Consider the following 15,197-nt stretch of genomic DNA (forward strand, 5'->3'; position numbering starts at 1 on the left):
GTGGAGATAGTGGCCTTCCATCCGGTCCTAACCGTTCCTGCCATGGGGCATGATGCAGGCTCAGTTCTGCCACGCTTCCCGGCAGGTGGCGGGCCCGAGCCTCTCAGTTCTTCTCCTCTCCTCCCTCCAGCGCAAGCCCTGGCTGCTGTGAACGCGGTGAAGTTCCACGGAGCCACGTTTTAACGCACGCACATGCGCGTCCCGACTCGACCACCAAACCTTTCCTCGCTCATCGCTTTCGGTTCTCCCCGAGCCCCTTCCTCTAACAAACGGTGAGATCATCCAGGACAAAGGCGCTGTGAGTCGGCCCCTGCTGCCCAGGAGAGCACGGGAGACTTCTCTCTGCGGCCTGGGCCATCCCAGGAGGAAGTGTCATGGATGGGCTGCCGGCCACACTGGTAAATCTGGGAGATGGGCCCTGCTCCACAGCTGGCATAACTTCCAGGCAGGACACATGCAGCTACCCAACACTCTGTTCCGTGGCTGGAATAGCTCATTGGGAGGACGGTGTTGCACTGGAGGGTTTGTTTACCTTTGCTTTCCGCACTAAAATATTTGACTTGTGTCCGAAAGGGGCTTCTGCATGGGGACCGAGCCGTCGCTGCAACTGAGAGGTTGCTCTAGCCCTCCACTGGCGCGAGCAGCCCATCTCCATTCCCCGCCTGGCTTGGAATCTCTGAAGCTAGCCACCCGCAAAACCTGGCTCGGCCACGTTTCCCCACTCCCGCTCACAAGCATCCAAGGGAAAGAAGGAACAGGCATCCAGGACGGACGGGAAGAGGAGCCAGGGAAGGAAAAGGCTCCCGGGCAGAAAAAGGGAGTAGTGATGGGATCTACAAAGCTAGCGAGATAGAGCTGTGTCTGTGACATACCAGTGCTGCCCCACCCCGGGCCAAGGGTGCTGTGAAAGCAGGTCTGTGCAAGGTGTGTGGGCATGTAGTAAGGGAGTAGCTGAACGATACAGCAGGACAGAGGTAGGAGAGCCGAAGTGGCTGGTGTCGATCACCAGGCAAAGCCTTGATGCTTTCAGGAGGGAGCCGTTTGCACGCAGAGACGATGAGGAGAAAGGGGGATAGGCGTAGGGGGGCAGGTTCTGGACAGTACCAATAGGTGCCCTTCCTCAGAGTTTTGCTTGGCCCAAGGCAATGCCCGTTTCCATGGGATGGGAGTGGGGTGAAAGAGAGGAATTGGTACAGTTTATATGCACATACACGTACACACACACGCACTCACTCTACAACTGGGGCTGTTGCACAGCTACATAATACTAGATGGGGAAAAATGATGGAGAAGTGACTGAGTGAACAGCTTTCTTGCTGTCTATGGGTGGAGTGGATGGATTAGCGAAGACCTAGAAAGGCACTTCCTGTAGTGGTCTTGGCAGATGCCATGTAACATCTCTTGCCTCGATCTGAAAAGCACTGCCTAGCCCCCACATGGAAGAGACGCCAGAGCTGGGAGGCCTAAGGGAATAGGAGCAAGGCTGGGAATGGGCTTAATCCCTCCTGCTTTCAGGCTATAATCCAACTTCCATGGGAGAAACTTCCTCAGGGACACGTTATTCCAGAATCGCCCACTGCAGAGTTCTTGCACGTTCTTCTGCTTCTGGTGACAGGGTACTGCACTGGCTGGCCCCTGGTCAGATCCAGGCTGGCAGTCCCTACGGAACTTTGGGAAATGAGCTAGTGTCTCTAACATCTAACTCCCTGCGGTATTTGCGCGTGGAACAGCATGTAGGGAATTGACACTCGGAACTCACAAGCACCACTCCTCCCATCCCGGCCTTATTTCCTCCTGAATAGCTAGAATAGTTCCTCTGACGTTTTGGAATAACAGAGATCAGGTGTGAAGGGTGCTGAGTCACTGCTGCGCTGTCTCTGTTCCGCATTCTCCGTGCTTGCAATACCTTATGAGAGGCATCTGCTCTTCCAGATGTGGCTTCACTGTTTTCTCAATACAGTGAGAGAACAATCATCTTCGGGAGGGGGAATCGGGGGCGAGGGAAGAGCCATAGCTCTGAGAAGCATCCAAGAGGTTGGCTGCTTTTCTGAAGCTGATCAGCACTACCTGATCCATAGGGGTCTGCAGAACCTCGCATTATTTCAGCACCGCTGCTTCCCAATGGGAACTCAGATGTGAGAGAGTCCATCTAGATAGCTCAGTTCAAGCAGTGGTTTGGATGAGGGAGGTTTCTTATGTCTGCCCAAGTTGGTTTCCTTGTCCTGTCTCAAAATCAGGGCTGCCTGCAAATTGCAAATGTATTTTCCACCCGTGGCGTGGATTTGCAAGTGTCCATTTAGGCACCTAAGCAAGGGCATGATTTTTAAGTGCCCACATGCACAGCTCCCCCTGAGATATTGAGGGGCAGATTTTCAAAACCGCTCTGAAAATCTGGCCACTTATCTTGGTATCTATATAAGAAGTTAAATTCTTTTGAAAATCACGCCCCCATATTCACAAAAAAAAAATTAGCAGTTTCATTGCAGATACTTTTTTATTGGGGGAGGGGGAACGTAGCAATAATATTTTCCTTTGAATGCTCCATGAAAATGGCAGGTTTTGTATTCAAACCTGAAATTCCAGTTCAGTTTGTTGTGGAGAATGGAATTTTAAAATTCCCAAATCTGAAATTGAGGCCTGTGCTCAAAACCAACACCACTCTGGGTTGGAAATGGGCTTGTTTTTGCACTCCAAAATCTTCTTTTTCAAGTGCGAAGCTATGAAATGTTGCTGGCTGTATGTGAAATGGGTCAGTGTAATGAAACTGAGCTAAAACAGGAAAGCCCCAAGTGTCAGGCTTTCCCAGTGGTGTTGTCAAGTAGGGCAAAATGTGGTGGGGACCAGCTCTGGGCGGAGCCTTGGGTGGAAAGGGAGGGGCCAATGGCAGTCATAGAGTGCCTGGCACGGTGTTCCCAACCAGCCACCTGTCAAAAACCCCTTTCTTGTGGACTTTCCAGTACAGTTAGGTGCTCTGTTCTCAGATCAAACTTTTGTAACTGATTCTGCTTTAGCTTACACTGCTGCAAACCAGGATTAGCCTGAATGAAAACAAACTAAATTCAGAGCAGACTGTTGGAGTGGACAGTCAAACTCTGTACCTTGTATTAGAGTTTGTGTCTCTGTCTCTTCCCTACATGGAGGAAGAACAGTCTTGTCCTTGCCCTTGAAACTTGAGGCAGTAGTTCTGACAGAGGCAATGTGATGGAGATGCAAGTCAAGCTCAATCTATTTCTTAGCTTCCTTTCCCCATTGGCCTGATCATGGTTGCTGCTGAGAGCCCCCATCTCCAGCCGAGTCTAAAAAAGGCACAGGTGCTCAGCACGATGTCTACTTCTTCCCAGATATGGCTCCAAGGGTACGTCTACACAGCAGCGTTATTCCGAAATAATGTCGAGCTGGAGGACTTCGTACTCCGACTCATGGTAACCCTCATTTCACGAGGAGTAAGGGAAGTCGAAGGAAGAGCGTTCGTCCTTCGACTTCCTGTTGCGTAGACAGAGCCAACAGCTGAATGAAGCTATCTCGACTTCAGCTACGCAATTGACATAGCTGCAGTTGCGTATCTTAATTCTAATTTAGCCCTGCCGTGTAGACGTGCCCCGAGTGAGTGAAATGAGAGCTGGCTGCCTATCTGATGTAGCCTGTGAATCAATTTTCCTTCCTAGTTTGACAATACACATAGCATCTGAGGAAACAGAACCTCTCTGCCCAATGGGATTTAGCCAGCATCTCCCTAGATTGTCTGTCTGTCTGTCTGTCTGTCTAGTTTTAATTTTGGTAGGAAAGAGAACTTTCCCCATGTCCCTGTTGAATCAGATCTTTTTCTCTTTCTTTTTTTCTTTTTCTTTCTCTTTTTTCTTTTTCTGTCCTTCTTTCTTTCTAGCAATACATAAAATAGCCCTACTCCCATAATGAAATCTCCTAATAGCTCATGAAGCTAGCCCTTTATTTTGCTACACATGCCTTAATATATGTTTTATGAAAATTATACATTTATATAATATATATATTTGTTTTTCTGTCCTTTTCTGGGTGGTATTGTTTTGTGCTAACTCGCTCTTTCTCTCTGCGGGGCCGTTGGCATCAGCCTGCCAGAGAGTTAAAAAGGAAATTCTTTGCCAGTTCATTAGAAAAAAAAAAGACTTATTTAAATATATATATATATATATATTTTCTGCTTTTATTAAAAGCAAATTTATTTAAAATAAAATATACAAACTGCACATTTTGAGAAATGAAGCATTTATTTCCCTGTTCTTGAATAGGTGGTACTCTGTCTAGGGCAGCTGGTATGAACTGGCTGGTGTAGTTCTGAAGTCATTGGAGAGGTTTACACTAGGTCCATTATAGGGAGACCTATAGAAGTGTAGCATATTGGGGATTGCAGAGGGCATCTTGCTGGTACGCAATTGCTGGTCATGAATCCATGTGACTGTATGTGGGGGGGTTAACCTTGCGTTTCAATGTTACATTTTTACCTCCCTTTTGTTTTTGTGAATGGTTTCTCTGTGATAAGGTGGTTAGTGCAAATGGCTCCCTGTCGCTACCCCAGCTACTAAACTCACTGACACATCCAAAGTGTATATGCGAGGGCATAGGCCCCTGGAGAGGTGCTCCTTGCTTGGGGATGCATCTTTCTTGGTGGTCAATGTATCTCCTGAAGGAAAAGGCTGCGCTGAGAAAGATGCAGCCAGTGCTGGCAGAACCCCCAGAACCAGGCGGGTGCAGGAGCTGAGCAGAGACAGGGGAGAGATGGATGGTTGTAAGGATTGTTTCTAAGGGCCCAATTGAAAACCCACCAACGGGACTCCCAGTGGCTTGAGTGACCTTTGGGTCTTGGATGGAACCAAGAGCCAACTTGGAGTTCCCACCAAAGTGCCAGCCCCCGACGAGCTTCCTCCTTGACTCTCCATTCAGCCCAGTCCCCCACCATGAAGAGAGCTCTCCTGCATCTCAGTTCCTAGGGGAGGCTGTTGTACAGTTAAAGGAAGGACTGGAGGAGGAAGGTAATCCCACTGCTAAGCAGTGTTCCCTCCAATTTTTTTCCATCCCTGTGCAGAATAAATTTTGCTATGTGCACTGAGGATGGGCACCACCAGTAGAAACACAGGCTGCTGACACATGTGGGCACACTCCTAATCAGCTGGGCAGTATTTGAATCTCTCCTGGGTGGCCACCCATGCGCTCCGCATACAGGGAACACTGCTACTAAGCACCCTTGAAAGGCATAGGGATTTCCACGAAGGACACAGGGAGCTCCTAAAAAGGACCTTCCTGGCATTAAGGCATGACCTAGGCAATGAAGAGGGGACACAGAGGAAACCTCCCCGCTAAATGAATAACTGCGTAGTGTCTGTGACCAATCCCTGCTACTGTCACCTTAAGAAGTTTCCAAAGTTACAAGCTGTGAGCTCTCAGCGGCGTGGCTGAGGGTCACAATATTGCAGTATTGTGGAACTGTATTTTTTTTATTTTAATTTTTAATTTTATTTTGGTTATTTTTCATAACACCTTCATATACCAGCAACTCTTGTAAGAAAAAACTGTTTGCATCAGAAAAAGATCTATTTATGCACATTATTTTTGGGGGAAGGAGGGGTGGCAAAAATGGATTTTTGCTAGTGTTAGACAAATAAAACTATCTAAGAAACCATGTCATGTTGGTGTCTTTCTTTCTGTGTAAAAGTGACCTTAGATGACAACTATTATAACATTAGATCGAAGAGACCATGGCCAAATGGTTGTAGCATTTCAGCATCTTGAATTCTTCACCATCAATCCAAAGGGGTTTGACTCTTCCCAGTGATTAAGTAAATGGTAGTTTGCTTTGTAATTTTCCCAACAGCATTTGGTTTAGATGTAGCTACTAAAAGATCCAATCTCTCAAAAGGAAACACAATGCATTTGTACCTTGCAAGTTTGCATAAAATAAAAATGGATAGTTTGTACATAGATGATTTGTTGAGATTGTTCTTCTTGCAACTATAGCTAGGCGATGGACAGGCTTGGACATAGGTAGGGGACCAATTTTCAGAGGTTCTGAGCAGCTGCAACTTCCGTTGGTATTAAACTTGAGCTGTAGGTCCTGTACTATAGCTGGAAGGGGTAATAATAATTTATGTTGTAAGACTTTGTTGGAGTTGGTTATAGCTTTGCCAAACTAACCATTCAAAGATGTACAATTTTTCATGACCACTGTTTACCCAAAGCTGACCTTTTTCCCATTTAAAAAAAAAGTTTTGGCTTAAATATTTTGGCCATTTAAAAGAACAAGGCTAGCAGGGAATACAAGGCTTTGCCCAAGTTTTAAAAAAAAAAGTACCTGTTTTCATTGAGTAGCTCTAGCACCACTACACTTTGAATAAAGGACTTGAAATTTGGGGTTTGGGTGGCCAGCGTGAGGGGTGATGTACCTTTTCCATCTCTGTGAAAATTCACCCAAATTTGGCCTCATTATGAGCCTCTGAAAAATCTTTGTTCAGATTTGCTCAACAGAGATAGAGTTTGGCAGATAAATTCACCAAAGACTCCACAGAGGTTCCCCAAGGAAACAAACAGTAGGTGATCATGTAATTAAAGACTAGCACGCTGTTTTTAACCAGCCACGTGGCATAGCTACTCCACAGTTCCGTGTACATGGCTCGGGAGCAATGCATTCTGGGCCATTTCCCTGTGGCAATCCAGATGGCCACCCTAGGGAACTGTGGGAGGAGAGGCCAAACTTCTGCCATCTTCTGTGGAAACTCCAGAGCAAATTCCACATGTCTCATGGCCCCAGCACTATTTCCAAAGAGGGAAATCCAAGCAGGAGACTTGGCTGAACAGGGATTCAGTGTAGGGTCAGCACTAACTACAGTCTCAGTGGGGAGTAAATTCACCCTCAGTGGGATGCGATCCAACCTCAGAAAGCAGTGGAGTGGTAGGGGACTGCGCGGGGTGAGTTCAAAGGGCAGAAACAGGCCTATGGAGGGACACCTGTGAATAGCAAATGTCTCTGAGCATTTGCAAGGAGGTTGGGAAATGTTTCGCGGACAGAAGAGACCAATTGCTGGTGGAGAATTAATTTCTCACAAACTATCCCTCCGGCATGTGATGACTGCAGCCAAGGAGCCAGTACCTGCGGCCGGTGAATCAGGTGGACTGTGCGTAGGAGCACGCTTCCTGTATCAGACAGGTGCAACAGATTGTGCTCGTAGCCCTGCATAATACAGATTCTCCTCTTGCCATTCAGATAGAGGAGATGGGTTGCGGGTGGAATGGGCTTGTTCTGGAGCAAGGCTGGGCAGTAGAAAAGAGACTCCTGCCACGGCTGAGTCTCGGAGTTGAGTTAACCCAGCAGGATGCATGAGGTAGGCATTGCTGCTTCTTGGCTCCATAAGTAGCTGCTTCAGGGCTAGGCAAAGGACTTCGGAAGGGAAATTAGCCGCCCAGTGGAGGGGAAGAATTAGAGGCAGCAAAATTCAATATTTCTCAGGAGCACAAGCATGGTCCCTGAAATGGCCCATTGGACACTATTTCTAAATGTTCACGGACCCACAACTATTCAGAAACAAAGACCACATGGGATGAGTACATCAGAACATGCTGCACACTTTCCTTGAGCAAGGGCGGACCAGGGAAGTGTTAGCTCTCTGGGGCAGGCGCTTTCTTTTTGTTCTGTCTGTACAGCGCCTAGCACGGTATGTCTAACTCCATGCACTAATAACAACAGAAAGCAGGGGAGACGCCGGCCTGGCCTATTCTCTTCCTCCTTTGCAGTGGTGTAGGTCAGCTCAGAATCAGACCCTTTCTTAGAGCAGTTCACAGAGATCTCTGGGCAGTAGGAACAACTGAGCGGGGCCATCCAGGATAGCTAGTGCCAGCCGTCGTGGTACTTTATGTAGGAGATGCTCCAGGTAAGTGACTACCGGTCTGCGGTGGTTTTAAACTGGGGTGTGAGCTGTTAATGTGGTGCTCATCCGAGCTGGGCCTTTTGAAGGTTATTGCCGCTGCTAGGGAGTTAATGATTTGCAGGCTAACGGAGGTGGGGATTAAAGACCTTTCCAAGGGTCACTGGTTGGGAGTATGTGGAAGCTGTGAGTCCGCCCCCGCCCGCCACACCCCTCCCCGCACACACCAGATTTCCCGTCTCCAGGCACTTGCCAGGGAAGATGGTGTCAATCACAGACTTCCAGAGTGAGTAAGGGACGCAGCCTCGGGGCGGTTGGTTGTCAGTGACGGGACAGTGAACCCCGGGGGACAGCCTAGCTCAGGCTACAGGGCGATGCTGTGAGATCCAGGCTCGGAGGGCAGGCTGGAGCGGGGGGGTTGCTCTGTCAGCCAGCCCCAGCTGATTAGGGAGTGTCAGAGGCAGAGTGAATGACCGTCCTGGCCTGAAGGCCCCCAGCCTGGTACTGTCCATGTAAACCCCGGTGGGTGGGTGGTCAGCCCCACAGAAACACCATCCCACTGAGGAGTGGAATGTTTAGGATGCCGGACGCTGGCATGGCTGGGGGTGGGGAGCTCAGGCCAGGAATAGCAGAAGATGGAAGGGGGGCTGTGGTGCAGGATGCAGGCCTCTGGCACAGCTGGGGGAGGATTGGGGGGGACGTGAAATAGCAGAAGGAGAGTCAGCTGTGGGTCAGAACTGATGAAGCATTGGTACAGATGGGTGTGTAGCTAAGGGGGAGTCCAGGCCAGAAAAAGCAAGGGTGGTTGTGGGTCAGGATTGAGGGGCATTGGTACAGCTGCGTGTTTAGGTAGGGAGGAGTCCAGGCCAGAAAAAGCAAGGGTGGTTGTGGGTCAGGATTGAGGGGCATTGGTACAGCTGGCGGGGGGGAGGGAGTGCTGAGGACTGGAATAGCCGAGGGGGGTTGTGGGTAAAGAATGAGGGCCATTGGCACAGCTGGAAGGTGGGGGGCTCAGGACTGCAATATCAGAGGGGGGCTCTGAGTGGGGGCCATTGGCAGAGCTGAGGGTGTGGGTGGCCTGCCCTTTTCCCAGCACTGTCAGTGTTATTTCAACTGCACCGTAGGTCGAAATAAGATACGCAAGTTGAGCTACACAAATTGCCTATCTGATTTCGATGTTATTTCGAAGTAGCTTATTTAGAAATTTGGTGCTGTCTACACCGCACTTATTTTGAAATAACATCAGCAACACATCTGAAAGAATCACAGTTGCGAGGTAAGTAACCGTTCTTTTCCAACACGTCCCTTACTCCTCGTGGAACGAGGTTTACAGGGACGTCAGAATAGTGAGCCCGTTACATTTCAAAATAATGGACGTGCTCAAGAGATGCGGAACAGCTATTTCGGGATACCAGACATATCCCAAAAGAGAAGGGGGTGACTCCCTCAAGCCCGGACACACTCAAGGTTCCCCGGTGCCTCCTGGGTTTTTCAGCCCATTGTCTCACTCCTCTGGACCCCTACAACCTCCCATATTTGACTGCGGACTGGCTGACCAATAAGTTAGAGAACCCTGGGCCTGACCCAAAGCGCATTCCAGGCAATGGGAAGACTCCGAGTGAGTCCAGGGCTTGGGATCAGCTCCATTTTGGGGAGGGAGGAGAGCAGGAAGCGACACCTTCCTTGTGGAAACTAGGGATGTCAAATCCCGTTTAACTGGTTAACCGGTTAAATGTAACGTTTAAACAGTTAACCGACGAAAGGGGAGGCAGGTGGGGAGGGCTGTTCCAATCCAACTGAGCTGAATTCCTCTCCACCCCCCTTCCCTCCCCGAGAGGGGCTGCTCTGACTGGGTTGGAATACCCCTGCCTGTGGCACGCCCGGGCCAGGTCCACCACTGACAGGGGCTGCCCTGGCCTGGCTGGAGCACCCCCTGCCTACGGCAGGCCCCAAGGGGCTGAAGGAGCCCCCTGCCCACGGCGGAAGAGGAGCTGCTCCAGTCCCCATCAGTTAACCAGAACCAGTAAGTCTCACCCGGTAATGGTGAGACTGGTGCACCATTCACATCCCTAGTGGAAACCACTTCCATTTTTCCGGAAACCATTTTTCCGTTTTCCAGCCCGTTTCACCTCAGGCTGTCTCCTTCTCCCCCTCAGACACACAAAGGGAGAGTGGGGCTCTGAGGCCAGGGGGAGCAGCAAGCTCTCAAAAACCTACCTGTGCTAGAAATTTCCTTGACATGTTTCTGAATGTTGGCTACGACCCCCAAGTTAACCTTCTTCGCTGAGGTGGTGATGCAGAGAGGAACCCCAGGGTCGATTTGACAGCCTAAGCTGGCACCATCCAAGGCGTCCTTTGTCGTGACTACACTGTCCATCGCCACTGTGCTCCTAATCGCTGGCCCTCCATCTGTTGCAGAGATCGGCGTGGGTCTTGTGGGCTTTGGCCTATTTTTCATCCTCTTTGGGGTGCTCTTGTACTTCGACTCGGTGCTGCTGGCCTTTGGAAACGTGAGTACCTCGATGCCTTGCCCGGCTTCCTTACCACTCCTGAGGGGGAAATCTAGCACGAGGACAGGTGCCCAGACCCCCCTGCAAAAGAGTCACGGCTCCTGTGGGCCTGTACAGTTTCCTATTATGAAAAGAAACCGAGCTAGTCTGGCTGTCCACATCCTGCTTGGGTTTGTGGGAAATAAACTCGCTGGGGATAACGAGACTGACGTCCTCTGTAAAGTGCTTTGACATCTGCTAATGAGAAGTGCTGTAAAAAGACTAGGTGGTGTGATTACGTCTTAGAATCGAGCAGAATTTAGTCTTTCGTTCTCCGGGGAGCTGACAGCTTCCATGGGGCCCTGGGCCTCCTGAAGGGGCGGAGCCTCAGGCAGAAGAGGCGGGGCCAGGGAAGTCGGCCTAAACCATGGTGCTGCCCACCCCTCACCCCTCATAGCTACGGGATGCTCCGGCAGCAATTTAAAGGACCTGGGGCGTCGGGCACTGCCATATTAGCAGCAGCGGTGAGCCACAGGACTCTTTGAAGTGCCGGGTCCTGGGGCAGCTGTCCCCTTTGCTCCCTTCCCTCCCATCGATGGGTCTGTTCATTCTCTACCTACTGAATTGCAGTTGCCTGGGACTCAGGCAAGCCTGTCTCCTTACTGCTTTATTACCATGGCATTCTGTTGGGAATGCTATGAATCATAGCATCCTAGAGACCTCAGGAGAGCAACCCCCTGCTAAAAGCAGGACAAACCCCAACTCAATCATCCCAGCCGGGGCTTTGTCAAGCCGGGACTTAAAAACCTCTAGGGATGGAGATTCCACCACCTGCCTAGGGAACCCATCCCAGTGCTTCCCCACCCTCCTAGGGAAATAGGTTTTCCTAATATCCAACCTAGACCTTCCCCACGGCAACTTGAGACCATTGCTCCTTGTTCTGCCACCTGCCACCACTGAGAACAGCCTCTCTCCATCCTCTTTGGCACCCTCCTTCAGGGCTGCTATCAAATCCCCCCTCACGCTTCTCTTCTGCAGACCTTTACAGCAGACCTCAGCTTTATGTGGCTGATATGAATGGTCCTATATTGCAGTTATACGGACCGCAACAGCAGGCAAGTTTGGTGCTGTCTTAGAGAGATGGATGGTGCCAGGGGTCAGGAGGGGATGCCCGTGTCAGCAGATGCACACAGGAAAGAGGAGTTGGAGTTGGCACTCACATTTTTCATCCCAACCAGGAATGAAGGAAGGGAACATTTACGTCTGCTCTAACAAATCCTGTCATGGCTCCATTTCCTCCACTTAGATCCTGTTCCTTTCTGGCCTGGCCATTATCATTGGCCTGCAAAGGACTTTCCGCTTCTTCTTCCAGAAGGAGAAGCTAAAGGGCACCAGCTTCTTCCTGGGAGGCATTCTCATTGTGCTCCTGAGATGGCCTCTTCTGGGCATGTTGCTGGAGACCTACGGCTTCATCGCTCTTTTCAGGTGACTTGTTCTCCATGTGCATTGAGTTTTGGCCTTGGCCAGTAGCCCTGCTAGAGTAGCCAGCAGAACTCCAGAGACATGGAGCATGGGGGAGGAAACTCCATTCTCCCTAGGAATCCCTGAGCCAGCATCTACAGCTCTGCACAACATCATACAGGTGTCATGGGGTCAGTGTGCCTGTTCTTTGCAACGCACTGATGTCAAACACTGGGCACCAAAAGAGATTCTGCCAAGCCCCACATCTGTACCAAACCCACGTGGCCCCTTGGCTCTATTTCGTGTATGCCCGTGTGCTGGCAACAAGAGGGTAAAACTGGCATGCAGCTGGGTGGACAATACTTCCCAGTGAGTAAAAGCTTTTAGGAGCTTTTTAGACCTGGGCTTTGTTTTACCCAGTTATCGATCATGGGGAAATTCCTTCCTTGACCCTAAATCAGCTCATTCCCTTCCCTAGGCTCCATTCAGTGACTAACAAGGATCTTTGCTTTGCTCCAGGAATTTTTTCCCAGTCGTCTTTGGATTTCTAGGAACGGTGGGAAATATTCCACTACTGAGCAAGGTAAGCAGGGCTTTGGGATTGGCTTTCACAGAGTCAGAAGCTTTGGTTTTGCAAAATACCACTAAGGACACTGGACCACATTTTGAACGGGTGTAAGTGGACAGATCTCCTTTGACATCTCCGAAGCATCACAGATTTACACCCGCTGAAAATTTGGTCCATTCTCCTCTCCCACTGGCTTTCGCATCTCTTGTAACTTAATTGATTTCAAATAATTCAGGCAAAAGAAAGAGAGGAAGCCAGTCAAAAGAGGAAATTAAATTTCTGCTCCTACGTTCACTTGAGTTGTTGGAATGTCCGTGTTTCACAGCCATAATTTAATGAAAACCAAATGTACGATGTTAAGAGTTGGGATGTAAAGATGTCTTCCCATTTCATGTCCCATCTCATTAGATGCCTGTTCTTCCAGAACATTTCTTTTGTTCTATTCAGCTGCTGACTGCACTTATCTGATCTTCTGTAACAAAGCTGCCTAAGCAGCAGTAATTTCTTGCATTCTGTATGGCTGTGTTGCTCACTGAAATTTTGCGTGTTTTCCCTGGATCTCTGCGTACCACTCTAGTTTTCCTCTTGTCCACATTCAGCTCTAGCCTCTAATTGATATTAGAATTGGTCAAACGATTGTGAAAAATAGCTGCACTTTTGTTGCAATTTCACCGCTGTGAACATTTTTGACCTGCGCCAATTCATGTGCAGCAATGTTCGCAGTGGATCTGAAATGCATCTTCTGAAAACAAAAAATTCTTAAGCAGAGGATACAGAATTGCTGAGGAAATGGGTTGTCCTCAGTAGCAAATAGCATTAGGACTTCAACTAATTACAGTGCAATGTTACGCCAACTGACTAACTGGGAGAAAGTGACGAGGGATGTTAAATATCGGTTAATTGAATATTCGATTAACCTCATGAATTCTTATCGGTTACTCAACTATTCTATAGTACCTGACAATGGGGCCAGCAGCCAGTGCGCTCCAGCCCCGCCCCTGAAATGCCCCCTGCCACTCAGTGCTGATACCTCTGTATCAGAGGCCACAGCCTGGGGTGCCAGTGGGAGCTGGTCCACGAGGGGAGTCAGTTTAAAAAACAGCTCCCCTTGCAGACCAGCTGCTTTTTGCCCTGCACTGCTGCCTCTAATACAGAGGCAGCAAGGTGGGGTGGCAGCAGCCCTGTCCAGGAGAGATCTGAGCTCCCAGACCTGGTGTGAGCTGGGACTGAGCTGGGCTGCTGGCCAGACTGCTAAAAAATTTACTGGTAGGGGAAAGTGGGGGAAATACGTGTCGCCTACAGCATTAATCTATACGCTTTTGCTTTTCGGTTAATTGGTGAATCGACTACACTATTACATCCCTAAAACTGACACTGTCCTGGACAACCCCTATGGAATTAAGATAAACATTATTCAATTAAATTCAATCCCTTTGTGGTCCATTGTATTCAAAATGCAGTTGCGTAGGAGTTATTGGGAAGCTGTGTGAGACTTCTCTAGATGCTTTGCCAATTAAATCTCTGAAAGTATCCATAACGTCAAAGGGTTTTTTGGGGGGTGCAATGCCTATGCTGTGTTTTTCCTGGAAAGTACTCGGAAGGTGAGAAATGCAAATTCTCCCCTCTGAAACCAGCCTTTTGGAGCTACGCCCTAGGGACACAGACCCATTGTCTGCTCCCACAGGTTAGACCACCCTGAAGACTTGCCCAGTCCCGAATGAGGGAGTTTGCCAGACCTGGGGAAGTCAATGCCAGCTCCCTGCCACCCCTACCCCTGCAGGCCTCCCAGTCCTCGGCAGGGCTCCTGCTGCCGGACTCCCTGGTCCAGCTACATCCGGGATCCTGCCAGACCATAGATGTTGCCAGACCAGAGAATCCCAGCTTGGAGAGGTTCACCCTGTAGAAACTCAGAGACCCTTGAACTGTATAACAGATGGACTAAACTTTACCTGAATGTGCTAGTTCTGAGCTGAGGGTGTTATGAACTTGTGACCATAGAGGACCCACCCTTTATGGGGTTTTGGAGGACAAACTAGTTGGGGTGATTACTGGGAATGTCATTAGCGTGTATCTAGGTTCTTTTATTGCGTTTAATACATTTTCTCTATAAGATTTTTCACCTTAAGGATAAAGTATAGCACAAGAGCTGCATGGTAGCTCATATGTTACCCCGTACTCTGAGTCTGAGAAGACAGCAGGTCTGCTGAAGCAGCCTGTCTTTTTCTGGGAATAGCACAGTGAAGGCAGGGAACTGTTCAGCTTCGGGCAGAAAGGGGAGGGACACCAGGCTTCCCCCAGGAAAGGCGCAGGCTGGGGAGCCCGCTCCTGGGTGCCCTTGCTGAACTGCTGGGGGAAATGAAGGTGCAGCTGTGCCGTACTGCAAGAGTCGCCATTATTTTCAGCCCATTTTAGGGCCCTCTGGAATTCGCTGCTGCTGCTGCTAACGCATTGTTATTGTTGCAGCTATTCCAGAAACTAGGAGACACCAGCTCCCTGGTGTGACCTGGAAGAGTTGCCGACAGGACGTGGAGATAGTCACCTGCTGTAAGCCCCTGGATTGCTGGCCAGCTGGCTCTTATTGCACAGACAGTAACTTGCCATCACTCCAAGCCAAGAACCACTGGACTGGACACGCTCATTGTTATGTGACAGACACAGCTTGGAGCTAAGAGATCCTGCTACTGATTAACCCAGAAAGCATTGCTATCCAATTGCTCCCAATCAAATAGACATAACGGGTATTCCCACCCTCCCATGAGCTACGCTGGAATGAAGGAGTCTCCCAAACTA

The 15,197-nt window shown here is 49.4% G+C and overlaps 2 protein-coding genes across 20 annotated transcripts in view; both read left to right on the top strand.

Moving 5' to 3' along the window:
- The window catches only part of PLEKHA6 (pleckstrin homology domain containing A6), a 143,841-nt gene extending 138,191 nt beyond the window's left edge, over positions 1 to 5,650 (top strand). For all 19 annotated transcript variants that reach the window (XR_012897848.2, XM_089773694.1, XM_089773695.1 and 16 more), the window contains one exon: positions 131 to 5,650. Coding sequence is in view for 2 of the 19 variants with exons in the window: in XM_089773694.1 (XP_089629820.1) it covers positions 131 to 183 (53 nt within the window). In the remaining 17 variants the exon portion in view is untranslated. The remainder of the gene's footprint in view (positions 1 to 130) is intronic.
- A 2,384-nt stretch (positions 5,651 to 8,034) lies between these two features.
- GOLT1A (golgi transport 1A) lies at positions 8,035 to 15,197 on the top strand. The gene is made up of 5 exons (XM_006133082.5): positions 8,035 to 8,175; positions 10,308 to 10,399; positions 11,685 to 11,863; positions 12,359 to 12,422; positions 14,871 to 15,197. Exons 1-5 carry the CDS (start codon positions 8,151 to 8,153, stop codon positions 14,907 to 14,909), a joined length of 399 nt encoding a protein of 132 aa, XP_006133144.1. The 5' UTR covers positions 8,035 to 8,150; the 3' UTR covers positions 14,910 to 15,197.

This window comes from Pelodiscus sinensis, chromosome 27 (assembly GCF_052426305.1).
Source record: "Pelodiscus sinensis isolate ZL-2025 chromosome 27, ASM5242630v1, whole genome shotgun sequence".
In the NCBI taxonomy this organism is placed as follows: Eukaryota; Metazoa; Chordata; order Testudines; family Trionychidae; genus Pelodiscus; species Pelodiscus sinensis.